Source organism: Pleurotus ostreatus (assembly GCF_014466165.1).
Source record: "Pleurotus ostreatus strain PC9 chromosome Unknown scaffold_9, whole genome shotgun sequence".
Taxonomy (NCBI): Eukaryota; Fungi; Basidiomycota; class Agaricomycetes; order Agaricales; family Pleurotaceae; genus Pleurotus; species Pleurotus ostreatus.
In genome coordinates this window covers 1,033,251-1,049,989 of record NW_023503164.1, presented here as the reverse complement: position 1 = coordinate 1,049,989, position 16,739 = coordinate 1,033,251, and the positions used below count along the sequence as shown (strand labels likewise).

Here is a 16,739-nt window from a genome sequence, read left to right as displayed (position 1 = left end):
TGACTCGACGGACGGGGTTTTTGCGTTTCCTACTGCAACGCACGATCTCCTTGATCATCGGTCGATGTTGATTCATCATGACTATGTTTGGTTCGCTTCCGCAGCTCTGAGGAGAAACTATGCACCGCAACTGTGCACCTCTCGATCCTTATAAAATGGCAAAGCTTCAATGTATGGTCCACATCAACAACTCACATAGTATTCCTTCGTTCACTCGCTCTCATAATACAACAATGTCGAAGTCTAGTGTTACATCATCCCCTTCTACGAGCTCTCTGCAATTAACCACATCATCCGCGTCGAGCACAATACCTCTTCGCTCCTCGGTAGCTCGGAAGGATTACTCCGCAGCCTTTGGTGCCCTGCAGTCGACATACGGGATGGGTGCTGGGCAACTGTCTTCATCGATGCCTACTCCGAAGACAAAACCCTCTAAACCCTTTCAGCTGGGGTCACTATTCAGACATTCGGCCAGACCATTACCGACTGTGCCGGATAGCCATTCTACCGAGAATACGACTGCTCGCCCATCAAAAAGTCCCAAAGATTACGAGGCAGCCTTTGGCGCCCTTTCATCTTCACGAGGCTTGGGACAGCCTTCACTTTCGTCGGGGAATTGGTTACGAGACCGGAATGGAATGGAGGCTCGTTAGTATGAAGTGCTCTGAAACTTTGGGACAGGGTCCAACGAGGAGCTAGGAACAGCGATCTCATTGGTTCGGCTGGGATTTCACAGCCCGCTATTGGCTGTCTGGATGCTTGTCTTTATTTGCTCGAAAAAAAGCTCTTTCTCTTCTGATTGGCTGGAGTGAGCGCCTGACATCGCCAGACGCTACGAGTCAGTGGTCATGTGAGCCCCCTTGATAGCCCCTGATAGCAAAGGGCAAAAAGAGGGCACCCAAAACTAACCAGGGGCCGAATGAGGCCAACCGTAGGTTGGGCGATGAGGCCCAATTTGCAGCAGCTTGAGAGAGAGAGTAATTAGTGTGGGGATGGCCTACAATAGTTGCCAACATCCCTTATGCAGTGCAAGATGCCACAAAACAAGGTATGAAGCACCAAAGTTCAGATAGTTGCAATTGGGAATTCTGAACATGACCCAAATACATGTGGCCCGAGTGTTGAGTATGCTCCAGTCTTCAACGGTCTCGTACATGCCGTGCTGCTAGCATCGGCCCTCAAGCCCAAGTCATTATAGATGTTATGTTCGTTCCATTCATCTATTAATAGCATCGTACATTCTCACGTCTACTCTACAGAACTGGGCTATACCCCGATGCTTCTCAGCAAAATTGACCTATTTCGGTAGTGTAAGATAGAGGAAACTCCTTATGAAGTCTCATCATCAGTCTGGGGTGATTGTGAAGGGTTTCTATCGATACCCAGTGCAGCTACTATATACATACGCGTCTTTCTAATTTTTATTATTAGCTAGTCAATTCCAGTCAGCATATGCTCCGTGTTCTTTGGCTAAGACATCACCGTCTTGCGCGGTGGTACTTCTGAGAATGAAATGACCAAGACGACCAGTTGCACAGCCACCCATCGTTACGTGCTCCAGTCATTTTTTGAATTCTGCATTCGACCATCTAGTTCACTTCCTAGTAGAAGTACAACCAAAGGCACGGTCGACACCTCTCATGATGCACAGGTTTGCTCATTTGATCGAACGCGCCCGGCAGCAAGACGTGGGCGGAATTACTTTCCCCGCGACGACGTGCCCAGTTCCCCGTACGGAAGTATTGGGAAGGATTGATGGACCTTGTTGTACATCGTGTTCAGAAGACGTGCCTCGTGGGAAGGAGCCTGAAATATATCATGCTCGCATCTAAGTCGCTTCGTTCTACAGGAGACAAGGATAGCCACCATGTCGTCTTCCCCCGGAATCCATGATACTCTGGGCGCAGCATTCATTGGTTTGCTGTTTGGCACCACGCAAGTCTATTCCTTTCGAAGTGACGCTGTCTTCTAACGAAGCTCACTAGGCTGTACGGGATCACCATCCTGCAAGCGTACCAGTACTTTCTCAAGTACCCCAACGACACTAAGGTGCAGAAAGGATGGGTACGTCTTGTATCATCAGATATCACGGTCGATACCGCTAACACTTCGATAAAAGGTTGTCCTATTATTGTGTGTACATCGTCCCCTTCCCCGGCAACTCAGTTTCAACTGATGATCTGCTTAGCCTACTTGACACGGCGAACATAGTGTTCGGCATTCACGCAATGTACTTCTATCTCATCTTTCGGTTCGGGGATCTTTCGTCGCTGCAAACATTGATATGGTGAGTTGTGTCTTAACTGGAAATCATGCAGTCGCTAACAAGTATCTCAGGAGCATTAAAGTATGTTGCTCCCGGAATTCTGCAATGTCGAGGCTTACGCAGTGCTGACCGCCAGCCTTTCGGCGTCGCGCATGTCAGTTATCTTGGTTCCGTGCTGAGTGGGGTTACTGACCCTTGGCGCAGGTATTGGTAATATGGATCGTACAGAGGTCAGTTATCTATGTGGCGCGTTATGACAGCAAGGCAATTGATACCGTTCCAAGTCTGTACTTATGGAGAATATGGCGCCGTAAGTCACGCATACTGGAGAACTGGAGTTGCCGGACTCAACCCTAGCAGTCACGAACTCGCTGCGCCTCCCTACATGGATTGTCAGGGTTGTGATGGTACGTCGTCTTGCACATTCTCTCACTGAGAATGCTTCTCACTTATTTTAGATAGGGTTGGTTGTAATCGTCCTAGTAGGCCTCGGTACGTCATCAGTTACTTATAAGTTTGCCCATTATTCAAGATCCCTTCTAGCTGCCGGCGTTGGTAAGCGGGACTGTTTCTTCTAAAGTTGTTCGTTTGATTAGGCCCTCTCGCAGTATTTTTAGTCGAGCTGTGAGCTATCCTCAGTGTCTGGCCCTTTGGATCCTCACTGAACTATCGTTGCAGAGAAAAACTGCAGTCCATCCTCATCCCTCCCTCATTTGCCGTCAGTGCTCTCTCAGCACATCAATGTATCTTTTCTTAATGGCTTTTTCTGTGTTGTAGTGGGTGATATTGTTTCTGGGATGTCTTGTACCTTTGCTCGTTGATATGTCTATCGCGACCACAATGTTCTTCCTTCTGTGGTCACAGAAGGTTGACCTCCCGAGGTAGGCGTACATTGTTCGTCATCTCATATCTGCTAAAAATACCCACCAAGTCGAATGGACCGTGTCGTTGCGACGTTGGTTACATACATAGTCAGTACTGGTGTTTTAACGAGGTGTGTTTTCTATCTGTTTATCCAGAGCTCCGCTGAGCGTGGTCCTTTAGTCTTATGAAGCTCGTGTATCTCCTTATTGTGAGCGGCATCTTCACCTGTTTATCCATCTAATGACTTCTGATAGTTTTCTGCTCGACCCGACACCCTTTTGTTTTTGTGTGTAGAATTCTCGGGGACGCGACGTAAGTACTGTCTATCCCCATTTTAGCGTGAGCTCACCCAACGTTTAGTATACGTCAATTCCTACTACGCCTTGTAAGTATCCCATTCCTGAGCCTTTGGTACCCCTAATGCCTCCTATTTCAGGCTCAACGCCCGAAAATCGCTGCGGGATGAACTCGACCCGAGCCATTCAATTAACTCCCCTAGCGACATTCAAATTCGTTTCGCCCGCACTGCAGAGAGTCGTTATTCCGCGGTCTGAATCTTATCTAACGCTACTCAACAAAGATATCATTGTGGGAACTTCATGGAACATCGTGGACACTGATGTCCGCGTCTGCATCATATATCAGCGCCATCTGACTTCTCGTGGGTATCAGTGATTGTAAATGGATGATCTACTTGTTTTTATGTGTATCCGAATCGTGTGCGAAACCCGCTGACGCTCTGCCATTGGGCCTCTCCACCTGGTCCGTCATGTGTATCCTCTGCTTCTGTTGTTCTCTTGCGCGTGTCGAGCAGCAGTCATGCATGGTCTGTTCATATAAGATAGAAGCTACCACGGCCTTCGACGTCGCATCCCCTAGGGGCCCCTTCAATCCTTGCTATGTTGTGGAGCTCAGTTTCTTGCCTAACGGCGGTTTGCCTGCTCTACTCGATTTCGGGGACGAATGCTCAAACATGGTGAGTTCTGACTGATTTAATCTGTCGGCTTGCAACGAATACCTGCGGCGTGCACCAGGTGTAACAAGAATTACATGTCAACATCACCAATTGTTCCTCCGGGCGGTCAATTCCCTGTCCCACCCTCCTCAGCAACGCCGTTTCTATCCCTCCGATGCGCCCCTGCCATCCGCCCTTACTTGCCAGCTGACGTAGATTCGAGAGATGAATTCGCCGTTAATGCGATTCTCATCGATACACCAGTCCGCTTCGCGCAACTTCCAAACTCAGCTCCGATTACATCCACGTCTGGCTCTTCGTTGAGAGTGACAGTGGCCATCGATGGAAGGACTCTTGCTTCGGGCATCGTCCCTCTGAATGCTACTAAGCACGCTTTGTCTTTTTCGCTGAAGTCACTCAAACCACAAGCGAGTCCGTACAACTTGTCATGTACTGCTACTCTCGACTCTTCCCCAGCGCAAACCTTTCACGCCAGTGGCGCTTTGACGTTCCTACCCGACCCTCCTGCCGGGATAGGGTCAGTCACCAAAATGGATCTACGAACCGGAGCACTTCTTGCCCGTCCAGCTAACGGGAAAGGTGGTGACTTTGCCCCCGTCTTCCCAATTGGTTTCTACACGCAATTCGATAGCTATCTAGCCAAGAACTTGAGTGTACTGAATGAATTAAAGGCACAGGGGTACGCACATCATTCCAAGAAGTCTTCCTCCTCCTGACATAACATAAATCAGCTTCACCATTGTATGTGTCGAAACTAGCTCATTCCGTGGCAGTCGCGCTTACACCTTCAGGTCCACCCAGTTCCAACGTTCAGCAGCCCTGATGCGTTGAAGGCCGTTCTAGACCGCATGCAAGAAGTTGGACTCTACCTAATGTATGATATGCGGGGGTAAGCTTCAGTATGGTCATTGGTGTAAAATCTGCTGATCTTGCCATCAATAGTACATACATGAATGGAACCTCCGTTACTGCTCAAGTTAACGACATCAAGTCTCGGCCAAACTTGCTCTTGTGGTATACCGCAGACGAGCCCGACGGAACATCTGACCCTCTTTCGGCAACAGCAGACTCGTACGACCTGATCACCTCCCTCGACGGTGGCCCCTCTTCCTCTGCAGCTAAGACAGGGGGGATAGGGTACCACCCTGTCTCACTCGTGCTCAACTGCGAAAATTTCGAGTTCACTGCGTATACGTCGGGAGCAGACATTGTCATGCAGGTATGGACCCTTGACCAAGTTGCTAAGTACCGAATAGACTGACTGACAGATCACCATCTACAGGATACCTACATGATCGGCAATAACGTAACGTTCTCTTCTCAATGGCATACACCTTGTACCCCAGACTATGGCGATTGCGGGTGAGCGCAAACTTGACTGTGTTGTGCCACATACCCAATATAGTACCCTTCCAGATGCGATAATTGCCAAGGAGAATTTGAAGATATTTCTCGACGGATGGATGAATTTGCAGATCGCTTGTTTGTCAATGGGTGGGACAGGATGAAGGCTGTATGGACGGTGCCTCAAGCTTTTGGACTGGAAACATACTGGAAACGCTTGCCCACTGGCAAAGAATTCATTGTGCAATCACTCCTTGGTGTCAATCATGGCGGCCTCGGTATCGTTCCATGGGATGATCCCACTCCCGCAGACATCAAGGCTTCTGCATCCTTGCTAGCCCTCGCGTTACCCAAGATGACGCCGTTCATATTCAACCCCATTGCGTCCTTCCAGCGGACCACTCTGAATCGCGTAGATATCGGTTTATGGACTGTTGGAAAGGAGACGCTCGTCGTTGCCACGAATATGAACAATGCAGAAGTGTCGGTTGGATTATCAACCCTACCGGGTGGTGTGGGATCGGGCGTACGGATCGCCCAGGTCTTTGATAGCGCCGCCAGGACGAATACCAATAATAGCGGGTTTACATTCGAAGCTATTGGTAGTGGTGCTTGGGTGATAACGAGGAGGTAAGCCGATTGTCCTGGCTTTCTGAATTGGGTTCTTCATGAACGTGTGTTGGTCGCGTTGATGAATAAATTCACAATGACAATTGCCGATCAATTCCTCCTGTCCTCAGTGTGAACCTGATCTCATGACCTTGTGCTGCAGTGATGTGGGCTCAAGTGCGGACCCCGCTTCTCCAACGACCCTCGCAAACGACGGCCCGAAGGCCTTCTCGTGGTCATGTATATCGCTCGCTGTCACCTTGCTTTTTCACACTTTGCGCTATTTGTGAACCTATACCATGCAATTCGGACGCCCATTGCTTCTCCAATCGGGCGCGACATCGACAAAATGAAAAGTGTTCTCGTGGTAAGAATGAGTAAATACCATAAGGTCGTGACTATCGTGGTAGAGATTCGTGGGTGCTGATATAGTATAGTCTTCACTTTCCAAGGTTCTTGCGAATGACATTCTGCAAGGTTACGCCATCGTCCTGGGGAGAGACGGTCGAGCCTCGCTCTATTATGAATATTTGGAGTATAACTATGACTTACCTGATCTAGAGACCACGTGAAACAGCCTGCCATTCCGTTCTGCTTCGCAAAGAGAGCCTTATCTCCCAAACTCCACGTATCATCATACGTAACGACGGTACGGCGGGAGACGTTGTACAAGAACTAGAGGTGCATGTCAGAACCCGCCCTGCGAAAGAGGGGAAAGTCATACCGGAGTGTCGCTGCAATCATCCCAGGCTAAGGGACAAAGGATATAGTTTATATTGGCGGATCAGGTAAGCGAATCTCACCCATGGTATAACCAGCCCCTTGTCCGTAAGTACCGTCCGACTTCTTCACAAGTGCACCAGAGGCCACCAAAGAGTTGAATGGAATTTGTTGGCCAAACCAACCATTCAAGTCACCGCTAGCCTCGACCGAAACCTTCTGCTCCTTGGGTCGTGCATGTGCACCGTTCAAGAACTCTCGCTTCGATGCGTCTGCGGGACTATTCGCTTCTTGAAGGAGAAGCATATCTTCCGATGGCATCAAGCTACCTGACAGTCCCGTTCGTGTGCTTTGTGACACGTATCCGTACTATTTCATGGACACTCAGTAGATATCAAACGTTGCGGTGATGATGATACTCACGAGGGGAAGCCCAAGGAGTAGTTTGTTCGCAGGGAACCCCGCATTCTTCCATTGGGCTAGCGCGGCTTGGGCACTTGCCTGAGGCTGGCTAGATGTGCCGCACAGGTTACCTTAACATGAGGTCAATGACAGGAGGATACTTCCAAAGACTGATCTAGCGTACCCAGAGGAGCGTTGGGGCCTGGGTTGGATGATGCACCCCAGACATCATAATTCCTACAAGCAAACTCAGCTAACTCCACGAGATCAACCATGCTACTTACATGATGTTCACGTAGGTCAGCTGCGCCGCGTACGACGAAACGTTCGTTAACGGCTGCCCGTTTGCACCGAGCCAGGGAAGGTGTGGTACCGCTGCCGAAAGAATCTTCGAGGCGCCAAGGGCACCTCTTAATGTCTGGAAGAAACTAAGGAGATTTGCTGCATCAGCGCTGGAATGTGGGTTGCCCGCGCCGGTCGAATTCGGGTATTCCTATCAGTGATCAAGGCCATTAATATTTGTAACAGATCGACAAAAGTTGCACAATGGTACCCAGTCGATGTCAACGCCTGTTTCGATTTTCAGCTCAGGCGTCTCAAGACGTAGAGTAACAATTTACCATCAAGACCAAATGAATTAACCGCGCTTGTAAGCGAGTTCTTGAACGTGGTGCGGTTCGCCGAGCTGCTCATGGCTTGAGAGAACCATGTGCTACCACCCCAACCACCTGAGAGGATATAATGAATAGTAAACAGCTGGTTTGGTAAGTTAGGATTATGACTATAATATTCTTACCAACAGAAAGCACAATCTTCGTTCCCTTTCCGCTGTTTCGTGCACTTGTAACTAATCTGCGGAGAATATCTTGAGCGCCTGAGTCCCAGGTCAAGGTAGATGAAGAGTTCGGCATGGCAAATGCTTAAGAATCACAGCATGTTAGGCACTCCTTGAGGCTCCTAGTTTGGGGCGAGACGCACCGAAGAAGAGGATGTCAAACTTCGAGAAATCGATCTTCTCGGGTGGGTTACTGCCTGCAGACCAATCTGGGTAATATGCAGCAGCTATGGGAGTCGCCATAGTGTCAACTTCGTCTTCGGGTGTAAACTTGATTCCCGCTTTGCGAGAGAGCGTTGAGGGAAGGACGTCCTCCAAGCTAAAATGTCTAGGAGTGGCCGACGCATCAGGCGTGAGGAATGCGAGAAGGGCAGAATTGTCTTTGAAGTCATCGGAGGACAATAGGTCGCGAAGCCAGCTCGCTAATCCCGTCTTGCGTTCCGCAACGAGGGCGTCGTCCACCCACGCTGATGGGATGAACGTAGTGACGAGGAAACGTTTGGGTGGGAGTGTGAACGGGTCGTGAAGCGAATCATGGAGCTGTACGAACTATGGTTTCGCTATTGTCAACCAGAGAACATCGAGGATCCACACTATTCCTACCTCTGAGTAACGCTTATCTACAACTCTACGTTTGCCATCGATGTTGACTTGAATGGAATAGAGGATATGGGGCCTAGGGACAGAAGCGGTCGTGTGGCTGATGATGGTGACTGAAGGAGGCATGGCTAGATGAGTTGGGAGGTCAACTCTGCCACATAATACTTATACGCTCCAAGCGTAGCGATACCGCCAAAGGGGACGCAACGAGAAGTAGGAGCTTATCGAGAGTGTACCTGCTTTCGCTGACGGTGGCGAGTGTGCCGCATGGCACAGGTGATGAACTGAGAAGCACTTTGTTCCAGTTACACCTATGATACTATCACAGAGTAGCCACTGTTATAGGAGAGAAAACGTATTGATAAGGAAACATCGTACTCTTTCGCTTTCTGGGCAAATGTCTTCTATTAGATGGAAGCAACCCCCTGGGAAGCGTGTAATGCTGGCAGAATGGCGAACAACGGTGAGAGCGTGATCCTGTGTCCCGACTCGGCTCACATTCCACTAGCGGTGGTCGATGCGAGTCTGGCAGGACCACGCCTGAAATCGATATTTCAGGTATCGTTGGCATTTACAACAGCAGCGGCCCGAGGGGCAGGAATTGATGGTCGGTAAAACACTTACACCTACTACATCCTATGTATAGACTTGATTCAGAGGGGTCACGCGTGGCACGTTGGAGACCACTCACCATGACACCGCGAAGAGACGAAAGTAGGTTCAAACATTGATTGGGATGAAAATGAACTGTGATCGCCAAGCTTTCGTCAGTCAAACACAACAGTGAACATTTCGTGAAGTCATTAGTGTCGTTACAGGTCGTTTAGCTATACGTCAAGTCGTTAACCAAAAGATAATAATGATCCGAGAAAATAATTAAAATAAAGAACTCCCTTCTTCACAGCACCCAAGAAATCACAGCACCAGCAAACCAAGGGGTATAGGCAGAACGTATAAGAGGTTCACCAGATAAGATTCGATGGCGCTGTTTGAAGGCACAGCTGTTGGCGTCGGAGTCGGGCTGGCCGAGGTTAATTCACCATTTGCCCCAGATACATTGCCCAGGATGCTGCTCGACATGCCACAGATGGTACGCATGCCATCCAAAACGCTCGGGAGATCCGGGGTATCGAGTACGTCCGTTTGGTTTGTTCTTATGAAACTGTATAGTGACCAATGTCCATAGTCAGCGGTGAAAAGGCACATCTAAGCCACGATGTACGCACCAGTCCACGCACTGTGGAAAGGCCGCTTGAAATGTATCCTATGAATGTCGTAGGTCACAGAGCTCGGTGACTGCTGTTAAGAACATACGGCGCAAGCGCACTTGATCACATCAATGAAAGCTCCGGGATTGAAGATGATCTACGCATTTTAGTAAAATCCCTCGGCATTGGATTCTACCAGGCTCACGTTGGTGAAATTAGCCAGCACTGGAGCAGCTTGAGCACAGGAATTGATGCTGGGGTAATCCTACATTGAGACACCCTCAGTTCGCCTGGAATCAGTGTAGATGGCCCTCGAATGGACTACCTGTGCACATTTGGGGCATGAGGGCGGTTCTTCCGGGAAAAATGGGTCGGTACGGCGGTGAAGACTGGTGGATCCCAGGGTTCGAGGAGCAGCCAAAGTAAAGGAGTGAAAAATGCTGAGCAGAATTGCGGTAAACAATAGGGCGTTCATCATCATGGTGGTCGGGGCTGTTTGATCCTGTTCTCTCAGCAAGTGGGGTGTTGCTGAGACTCCGAAAAGCCTGCCAAGCGAGTCGATTATGATCAAGACGGTGATCAGGGACCTGCCTATCCGGGGACACTCAGCGCTAATCCGGTTATCTTTAGCTTCCAACCCCTATATAGTCCAAGTGTGGCGCCTTCGAACTACTCAAAGAGCACCTCGGCCGATGCCCGGCTCAGTACCCCCTGCACAGAACTCGTGGCTACACCTGATTACACCGGAATCGAGAATCCGGCAACACCGGATGCACTCATCGAGAACGCTGTGATCTAATCGACCTGAAGACTCGGAATATGATTCTCCTGAGGGTACCATCTTTCGTGTATAGTCTACATCACTCGACGGACCCACATATCATAGTACTGAAGACCCATAAGTATTCTCCAAACAGATCAAGCTTCAACGTCGAAAATCCCACCTACTTGTACACAAATGTCTAGTAGTTACCTAATATATATACAAAATATTTATGCGACATCCTTGTTGTTACAGAGAAACACAGCTGTCGGTCTCCGACGAGGTATCACTCGCTGGAGACCTGAGTAGTAGGCCAACTGAAGGGGGATGGTGACGAGAACGCGGCGCGTGCCGGGTATATGGTGTTATATCATGGCGACGAGAGTGAGTTAGAGACCGTTGGCCATGCTGTTGCGCATGGGATGTATGATAGTGTTCCAGCGCGCGGGACGTAATCGGTTGTCTAGCTGACCCCTTGCGAACGAGGGAGCTAGAAGCACTAGCAAAAACGAATATCTTGAATAGCGGATTCGACGCTAGGTTTGTTGCAAGAGGTTTGTACAATGGGGGTACAGGGGCGAGAATTTTTATGGTTTGTTGTCGAATGCATTGAAGAGGTGGCATGAAGTTGGGATACTGGAACAATTTCTCAAACAGCTTCCGGAGCGCGTCCCAGTGAAATCGATTGACTGTTGTTGCATGTTCTTCACCGGATCGTATCTTGCGGATGGAGGCGAGTGATAGGAGCCGTACTTTTCCGTCAACGATCATGATGTTGCTCTCTTGTACGGAATACACCAGACCACGGCTTTGCACCTTGGTGATCGCATCGTATACAGCAGCGCGATCGGGGTATTCGACCATTCTACCGGTGGCGGATTCTGTCATAATTCCGATGATTTGTCCGTCGCGGGTTACATGCCCTAGGACCTCAAAGGTCAAATCAAGCCCTCTAAGACACCGATGCCCTTGAGATCATGATGAGGTCAATAACGAAGGGAACTGAGTCTAAGAGTTCTTACCCTCTATTTCACGTTCCACTAATTTCATCCACTGGTCATTCCACCCAATCATGATGTCTAGTTTTAGGTTTCGGCATCAGAGTTCCTCCACGAGATAACGGAATAAACAAATCGTACGTACCAACTTCTGTCCCATTCCACAAACCTTGTCTTTGCTCGCAAGAAATGAACTTGGTGGTAATTATTTCGGCTTCCTCGACGAGAGGAGCCAAAAGATTGCCGGGAGAAATCATGGGGTGTAGTGGCTTATTCTTGTAGATCACATTGAAGGACCCGTCAGTCCTCGTCGCAAGATAAGCCCAATTAGCTCGGTTGAAATCAAGTTTATGGACCAAGGCGGCAATTTTCTCCAGGCCAAAGCGAAATTCAGAGGTTGACCGCTCTCTCGAAGCTGTGTCGAAGCTCGTAGGATCCTCGTGAGCAGAAAGAACAGGTGGGGCTTGAAGAACAAGCAACTGGCCGTCTCGCCATAGGGCGTAGAGACAGCAGTCCAAATCGTTCTCTCCGCCAACGTATGCTGTTACATGGGGAGGAATAGCGTCTACTGCCATCGATTGGCAATGATTGTGGGTCCAAAGCGAGATTTTCTACCCAAACTGATCAACTTTTCCTGAACTTACTCAAAATAAGCGCCGTGCGCCACTCATTTCCCAATCCGTCACAGTGCCGAAGCCAAAACGCGATGAAATATCTACTTCCTCAAATACTGTGCGAATCCCAATCAAGGACTCTAGGGATCAACACAGTTAATGATTATACCGTATCCCATCAGGTTACATCCCAGATTTTTTATGGGCGTAACAAGCATCGCACATTTGTCGCACATGCGATTCCAGTGCGAGTCCAAGACCCAATCCGAGTCGCCTAGGCAGGCTCGCGGAGCGCCCCACAAACTATGATAGGAAACGATTCGACCGGAATTGAGCGTCTGGCGCCCACCAGCACGGAACACATAGCTACGGGCCCTCCTCTAATGAGGCTTTGGGTTTCGTGATCGTCTAAGAGAGACCATGTACCACGGAGCTATGAAAAGGTAGCAAAGGGGGCTCAATCATCAATAAGGTCAAACGCCCTCGAGTCCTACGGTATAAGACAGTAAGTGGCTCGAAGTTGAATAATGTGTTGCCTTGCTGATATGTGTGTCCTACAGAAAGCGATCTGTCCTTCATGCTCGTCCTATTTCTACTTCAAATTATCGCCATGCAAACCTCAATACTCGCATGCAACATGTCCTAATCAAGTTATCCAAGATGGCCCTCCGAGACAACGCGTATGTCCAAATTGCGGAGGCCCCCGTTGATTGCAAGGTGAGTTAGTCTACATACCTACTAGAATCTCCCGTATTTACGCTTAAATTCTCTTCAGAGCTGATCACAATGTGCCCTCACCATACCTTTGAAATCCATCGTCGCCTATACCCCCTAATGGCACCCTGAGGGATCTACCAGGTCTATCGCGACCAGAGCAAGACACATTACAGCGCCGCTCACCGAATCATCCCTCCGATGGTCCTATATTACCCTTCGACCACCCTAATGGTATATTACTCGTCAAGTATAATCACTCTCAGGCAAATACCATCTTAATCTTAATCCACAAACACAATCCCCACACCTAGAAATGGACGGACACATATTTATACCAATACTCAATGCACCCCCTGTATAATGCTACTAGTAGCCCTGCCTCAATGTATCTATACTCGTGACGTCGAAACCTACGAAGAATGTGCTAAGCATCCTATAATCGTTATGATAGGGGCAAATCATGAACCAATCTCAATGCAACGGTCCTCCTCCTCGCAAGTCGTGTCGCTATCATAAGAGGGTAGAAGGGGTAGACGAAGGGCGCTTTCAGAACCCCACTGCTTGCGGTCGTCGGTGATACGTCGAGAAACGAGAGTGCGCGAATAGGGGTATTTTGTGTGGTCTCGCTCGAATAGGCGGGCACTGACAGAGTGCATGGAGGTAACGCCAATTGCATGTTCATCAACAGGTTCCTGTGGCCTACGGCCCGATGTAAGCCTCTTTTCTGTTCTCGTTCGCTTTTTGCGAGACTCCTCCGGGAAAAGCAACGTGTTGGTACCCACAAACCATATCTTGACGAAGGAGGATCGAGGCCGTTCTGGCGCTAACGGGCTTGGGATGTACTGTAGTTGCTGCGGCCATGTGCGGGGAGGGGTCATGAAGTTTACGCCACCCCTCAGAGAGTCGAACATCAGCCGCAGGGCAGTCCAATGGTACTGCTTCTCCTCTGGAGTGAGCAGGCGAGTTGTCGCGATGTTTGTCAGTCGGACCTTTCCACCTGATATCATGATGTTGCTCTGGTGGATCGATCCGTAGAGCAAACCTCGGCTTTCGACTCTCGCAATGGCTTCGAACACTTGTGCCCGATCACAGTGTTCGACCATTCTACCGATGGCGGGCTCCATCACGACACCTACCACTTGACCGTCTCGAGCGACATGAGCAAGCACCTCGAAAGTCAGATCCAACCCCTGTAACAATCGGTACGCCTGTTGATCTCCATCAGGCATATTAGTCGCCCGACATTTGACAGCTCACTGTACCCTCATCGTTTGCTCTATCTCTTTGAGGCGTCGATCGTCCCATCCCATCAATAGATCTACAGGAACAGGGTCAGAGGGGTTAAGTAAACCAAGAAGTCACACAGACCAACTTCCTGGCCTTTCCAAATGCCGAGTCTTTCTTCAGCTATAGGACACATGTTGGCCGTCTCGCGCAGAGATTAAGGCTAATAATGGCAACATACCACTGATCCACTTCGTGATTTCTATGTCACTCTCGTCAACCACAGGGGCCCAAGTAGGATATGTTACCTTGAATGTTGGCCGATTCCTGTGAACTATTCGACATCCACCGTCAGGTTGTAAGATCGTGTACGCCCAATTTGTCCGTCCAAAATCGATCGTTCTGGCGGCCGTTTGCTAAGGAAAAGAGATTGTCAGCAACTATCCACAGCCCCATATTGTGCCGATCCATTACAATCTTTTCCAGTGTGTAGTCATACTCCTTCTCCCAGCATTCCATATCATGCATTTGATCGTAGTCGCCATCTTGGCTTATCGTCGAAGGAGGGGCCTCCACCACCAGCAACTCGCCATCTTTGTAGAGGAGGTAGGTGCGTATCCCAGGTTCATTTCGGCCACCTATGAGGGCGATGATTGACCGAGGAATAGAATTTGATCTTAAGCCCATTGGTTACTCAGCGATTAGTAGGTCCTTGTGGGTCCGTTGAGTCGAAAGCTGGAAGCTTCACGTGGTCGATTCGCAATGGCTCCCTAGCGCTCCAGCGCTTGAAAGTTGGCGGTACAGAGGCAGAAGGTGAAGTCGGAACCGTTGAACGCTGGAAGATGGTGGATCGTGTCCAACGGCAAGTCACTTTAAAGTCAAAAGACTAGCGAGACAGCGAAACAGATGCGCTCAGGGTTAGAATTGTTGAAGTTTCCGCACGTCCAACAATAACGCGATTTCGACTCCCCTTTTAGCAGTTCGGCTTGCACGGGAGTTGTATGGTACCCTGTGCATACCCCAACGGCAAGGCGTCAACTGGGGACCTACGTTCAGTCTCGGTCAGTCTTATGACCATTACTTGCTCTCAATGCTATGGAGAGGCTGCGAGGGAGGCGCATGCACCCATTTGGAAGTGTAAGACCTTAACCCATTTATCTCAACAGAAAGCCGGTCCTCTGGTTTGTCCTTATTATCCTCAGCTCGAGGGTCGGCGCGATGAATCCTGTTTACTTAGTTTATTAGGCGACAGTCATGGAGTCCGCCCTTGAGGCGAGTTTGGTCGCCGCTCTCCGACGGCGAGCAGCACTATAGCAGCACGAGCAGTACTTCAAGCCTCGTTGACGCACCAATAAAGCATAGTAAGTGATATATTTCAGCCTGCCTCGATTCCCTTAACGATGTGTCTCGTCAAGAAAGTTCAGTGCCCTCGTTGCAACATCTTCTACTATCAAAAAGTGAAGGTTTGCGGACCTGCTTATTCGGCGACCCTCTGTCCACAGCAAGTTATTCAGGCTGGACCACCCACGCAGGCCCTCTGCCCGCCATGTCAAGCAAGATGACACACCGTCGACAGTATGTTCTCTGGCTCATCTTTACCGCGGCACGGAGGCTTTCTGGGTATCAACTCGAAGTGATCGTACGAACGGTAGCTCTGGCCACGACGACCTATAGAATAAACAACTTGCGGCCCGGCCTCTGACGCATCCCCCCTATACATTATTCCCCCTCAATAATTGAACACCAAGACGATGCTGGTCCGCGGACCAACTGTACTGGTCGCTGTTGCGCTGCACTATTACGAATCTAGGAAGGCATTCGTCGCTGCTGGGAATCTATAAGCGAACTATATGGTCACAAAGTCCTCTCGCAGACCCGCCGCTCGCTGCGGACAACCTTCCCAGGCTGGTATACCTGCTCGTACCTACCAAGCTGAACACCCTACTGTTCGCCGTCCGGCAATCTCTTTGGACCTCGTAACACCGTAGCGCGTCTCCAAACAATAGCACTCCAAATCCAGCTTAATGTCCCTCGTGCTCTAGCCCACGCATACTGCTTCCGCCACATTTGATCCATCTATTATTACTCTCGTTATCCACCCCCCATATTCAGGCTATCATCGAAGGCCTACCGAACCGTATCTAATGATTTATTTTCGGCCTCTCATATCCTGGCATCAAGATACAACCGACCAACTTAATCTCCCCTAGCTTACCACCTTGTAATCTGTGATGTTTTCGAACCCTTAATCTATTCTTCACTGCAGTCCTAACAATCAACACCGCGGAGCAAATCATTCCTGCTACAAAAATATACGCCTTGCGTTCTTCGTGGAGGGAAGATAGTAGATCGATCATTGATAAAAAGGGGTAAGCACGTACTTCTGAACCCGCAGCTCTAACAGGCGGTCCAAGCGGTAGACCACGACGCGTGACCACCGTATGAGCAGATCCATTGTTACTCGGAGGATCGACATTATCCCGATATGTATTGCTTGGAGAAGGCGGAAATAATGGTTGGCTTGAATGAGCTGGATTTTCACACTGATCCTGGCCATGGGTTAGCCCAGTAGCCATCTCTGTCACCGGAGCTCCTTGTT

At 49.5% G+C, this 16,739-nt stretch overlaps 6 protein-coding genes across 6 annotated transcripts; 2 read left to right on the top strand and 4 right to left on the bottom strand.

Annotated features, from left to right (window-relative positions):
- Positions 1-233: 233 nt before the first annotated feature.
- Positions 234-3,684, top strand: PC9H_011524 (uncharacterized protein; the record flags this gene model as incomplete). The annotated part of the gene is made up of 20 exons (XM_036781008.1): positions 234-648; positions 682-808; positions 1,986-2,064; positions 2,120-2,133; positions 2,189-2,287; positions 2,338-2,347; positions 2,403-2,420; positions 2,471-2,496; positions 2,551-2,576; positions 2,624-2,673; positions 2,725-2,758; positions 2,810-2,821; positions 2,875-2,890; positions 2,945-2,984; positions 3,044-3,147; positions 3,198-3,260; positions 3,311-3,338; positions 3,385-3,442; positions 3,491-3,515; positions 3,567-3,684. 20 exons carry the CDS (start codon positions 234-236, stop codon positions 3,682-3,684), a joined length of 1,362 nt encoding a protein of 453 aa, XP_036626863.1.
- A 496-nt stretch (positions 3,685-4,180) lies between these two features.
- On the top strand, positions 4,181-6,084 carry PC9H_011523 (uncharacterized protein; the record flags this gene model as incomplete). Its single annotated transcript, XM_036781007.1, has 6 exons — positions 4,181-4,785; positions 4,838-4,847; positions 4,898-4,995; positions 5,049-5,325; positions 5,389-5,468; positions 5,523-6,084. 6 exons carry the CDS (start codon positions 4,181-4,183, stop codon positions 6,082-6,084), a joined length of 1,632 nt encoding a protein of 543 aa, XP_036626862.1.
- Positions 6,085-6,499: 415 nt separating this feature from the next.
- Positions 6,500-8,742, bottom strand: PC9H_011522 (uncharacterized protein; the record flags this gene model as incomplete). Its single annotated transcript, XM_036781006.1, has 12 exons — positions 6,500-6,550; positions 6,612-6,734; positions 6,784-6,809; positions 6,863-7,148; positions 7,203-7,312; positions 7,366-7,418; positions 7,466-7,674; positions 7,735-7,751; positions 7,802-7,909; positions 7,978-8,100; positions 8,160-8,565; positions 8,620-8,742. The coding sequence occupies 12 exons, from the start codon at positions 8,740-8,742 to the stop codon at positions 6,500-6,502; spliced, it is 1,635 nt and encodes a 544-aa protein (XP_036626861.1).
- A 789-nt stretch (positions 8,743-9,531) lies between these two features.
- On the bottom strand, positions 9,532-10,305 carry PC9H_011521 (uncharacterized protein; the record flags this gene model as incomplete). Its single annotated transcript, XM_036781005.1, has 5 exons — positions 9,532-9,778; positions 9,843-9,880; positions 9,931-9,981; positions 10,030-10,089; positions 10,150-10,305. 5 exons carry the CDS (start codon positions 10,303-10,305, stop codon positions 9,532-9,534), a joined length of 552 nt encoding a protein of 183 aa, XP_036626860.1.
- Positions 10,306-10,836: 531 nt separating this feature from the next.
- On the bottom strand, positions 10,837-12,160 carry PC9H_011520 (uncharacterized protein; the record flags this gene model as incomplete). Its single annotated transcript, XM_036781004.1, has 3 exons — positions 10,837-11,555; positions 11,610-11,666; positions 11,731-12,160. The coding sequence occupies 3 exons, from the start codon at positions 12,158-12,160 to the stop codon at positions 10,837-10,839; spliced, it is 1,206 nt and encodes a 401-aa protein (XP_036626859.1).
- Positions 12,161-13,374: 1,214 nt separating this feature from the next.
- Positions 13,375-14,827, bottom strand: PC9H_011519 (uncharacterized protein; the record flags this gene model as incomplete). Its single annotated transcript, XM_036781003.1, has 5 exons — positions 13,375-14,124; positions 14,179-14,234; positions 14,285-14,323; positions 14,382-14,556; positions 14,615-14,827. 5 exons carry the CDS (start codon positions 14,825-14,827, stop codon positions 13,375-13,377), a joined length of 1,233 nt encoding a protein of 410 aa, XP_036626858.1.
- Positions 14,828-16,739: the final 1,912 nt, after the last annotated feature.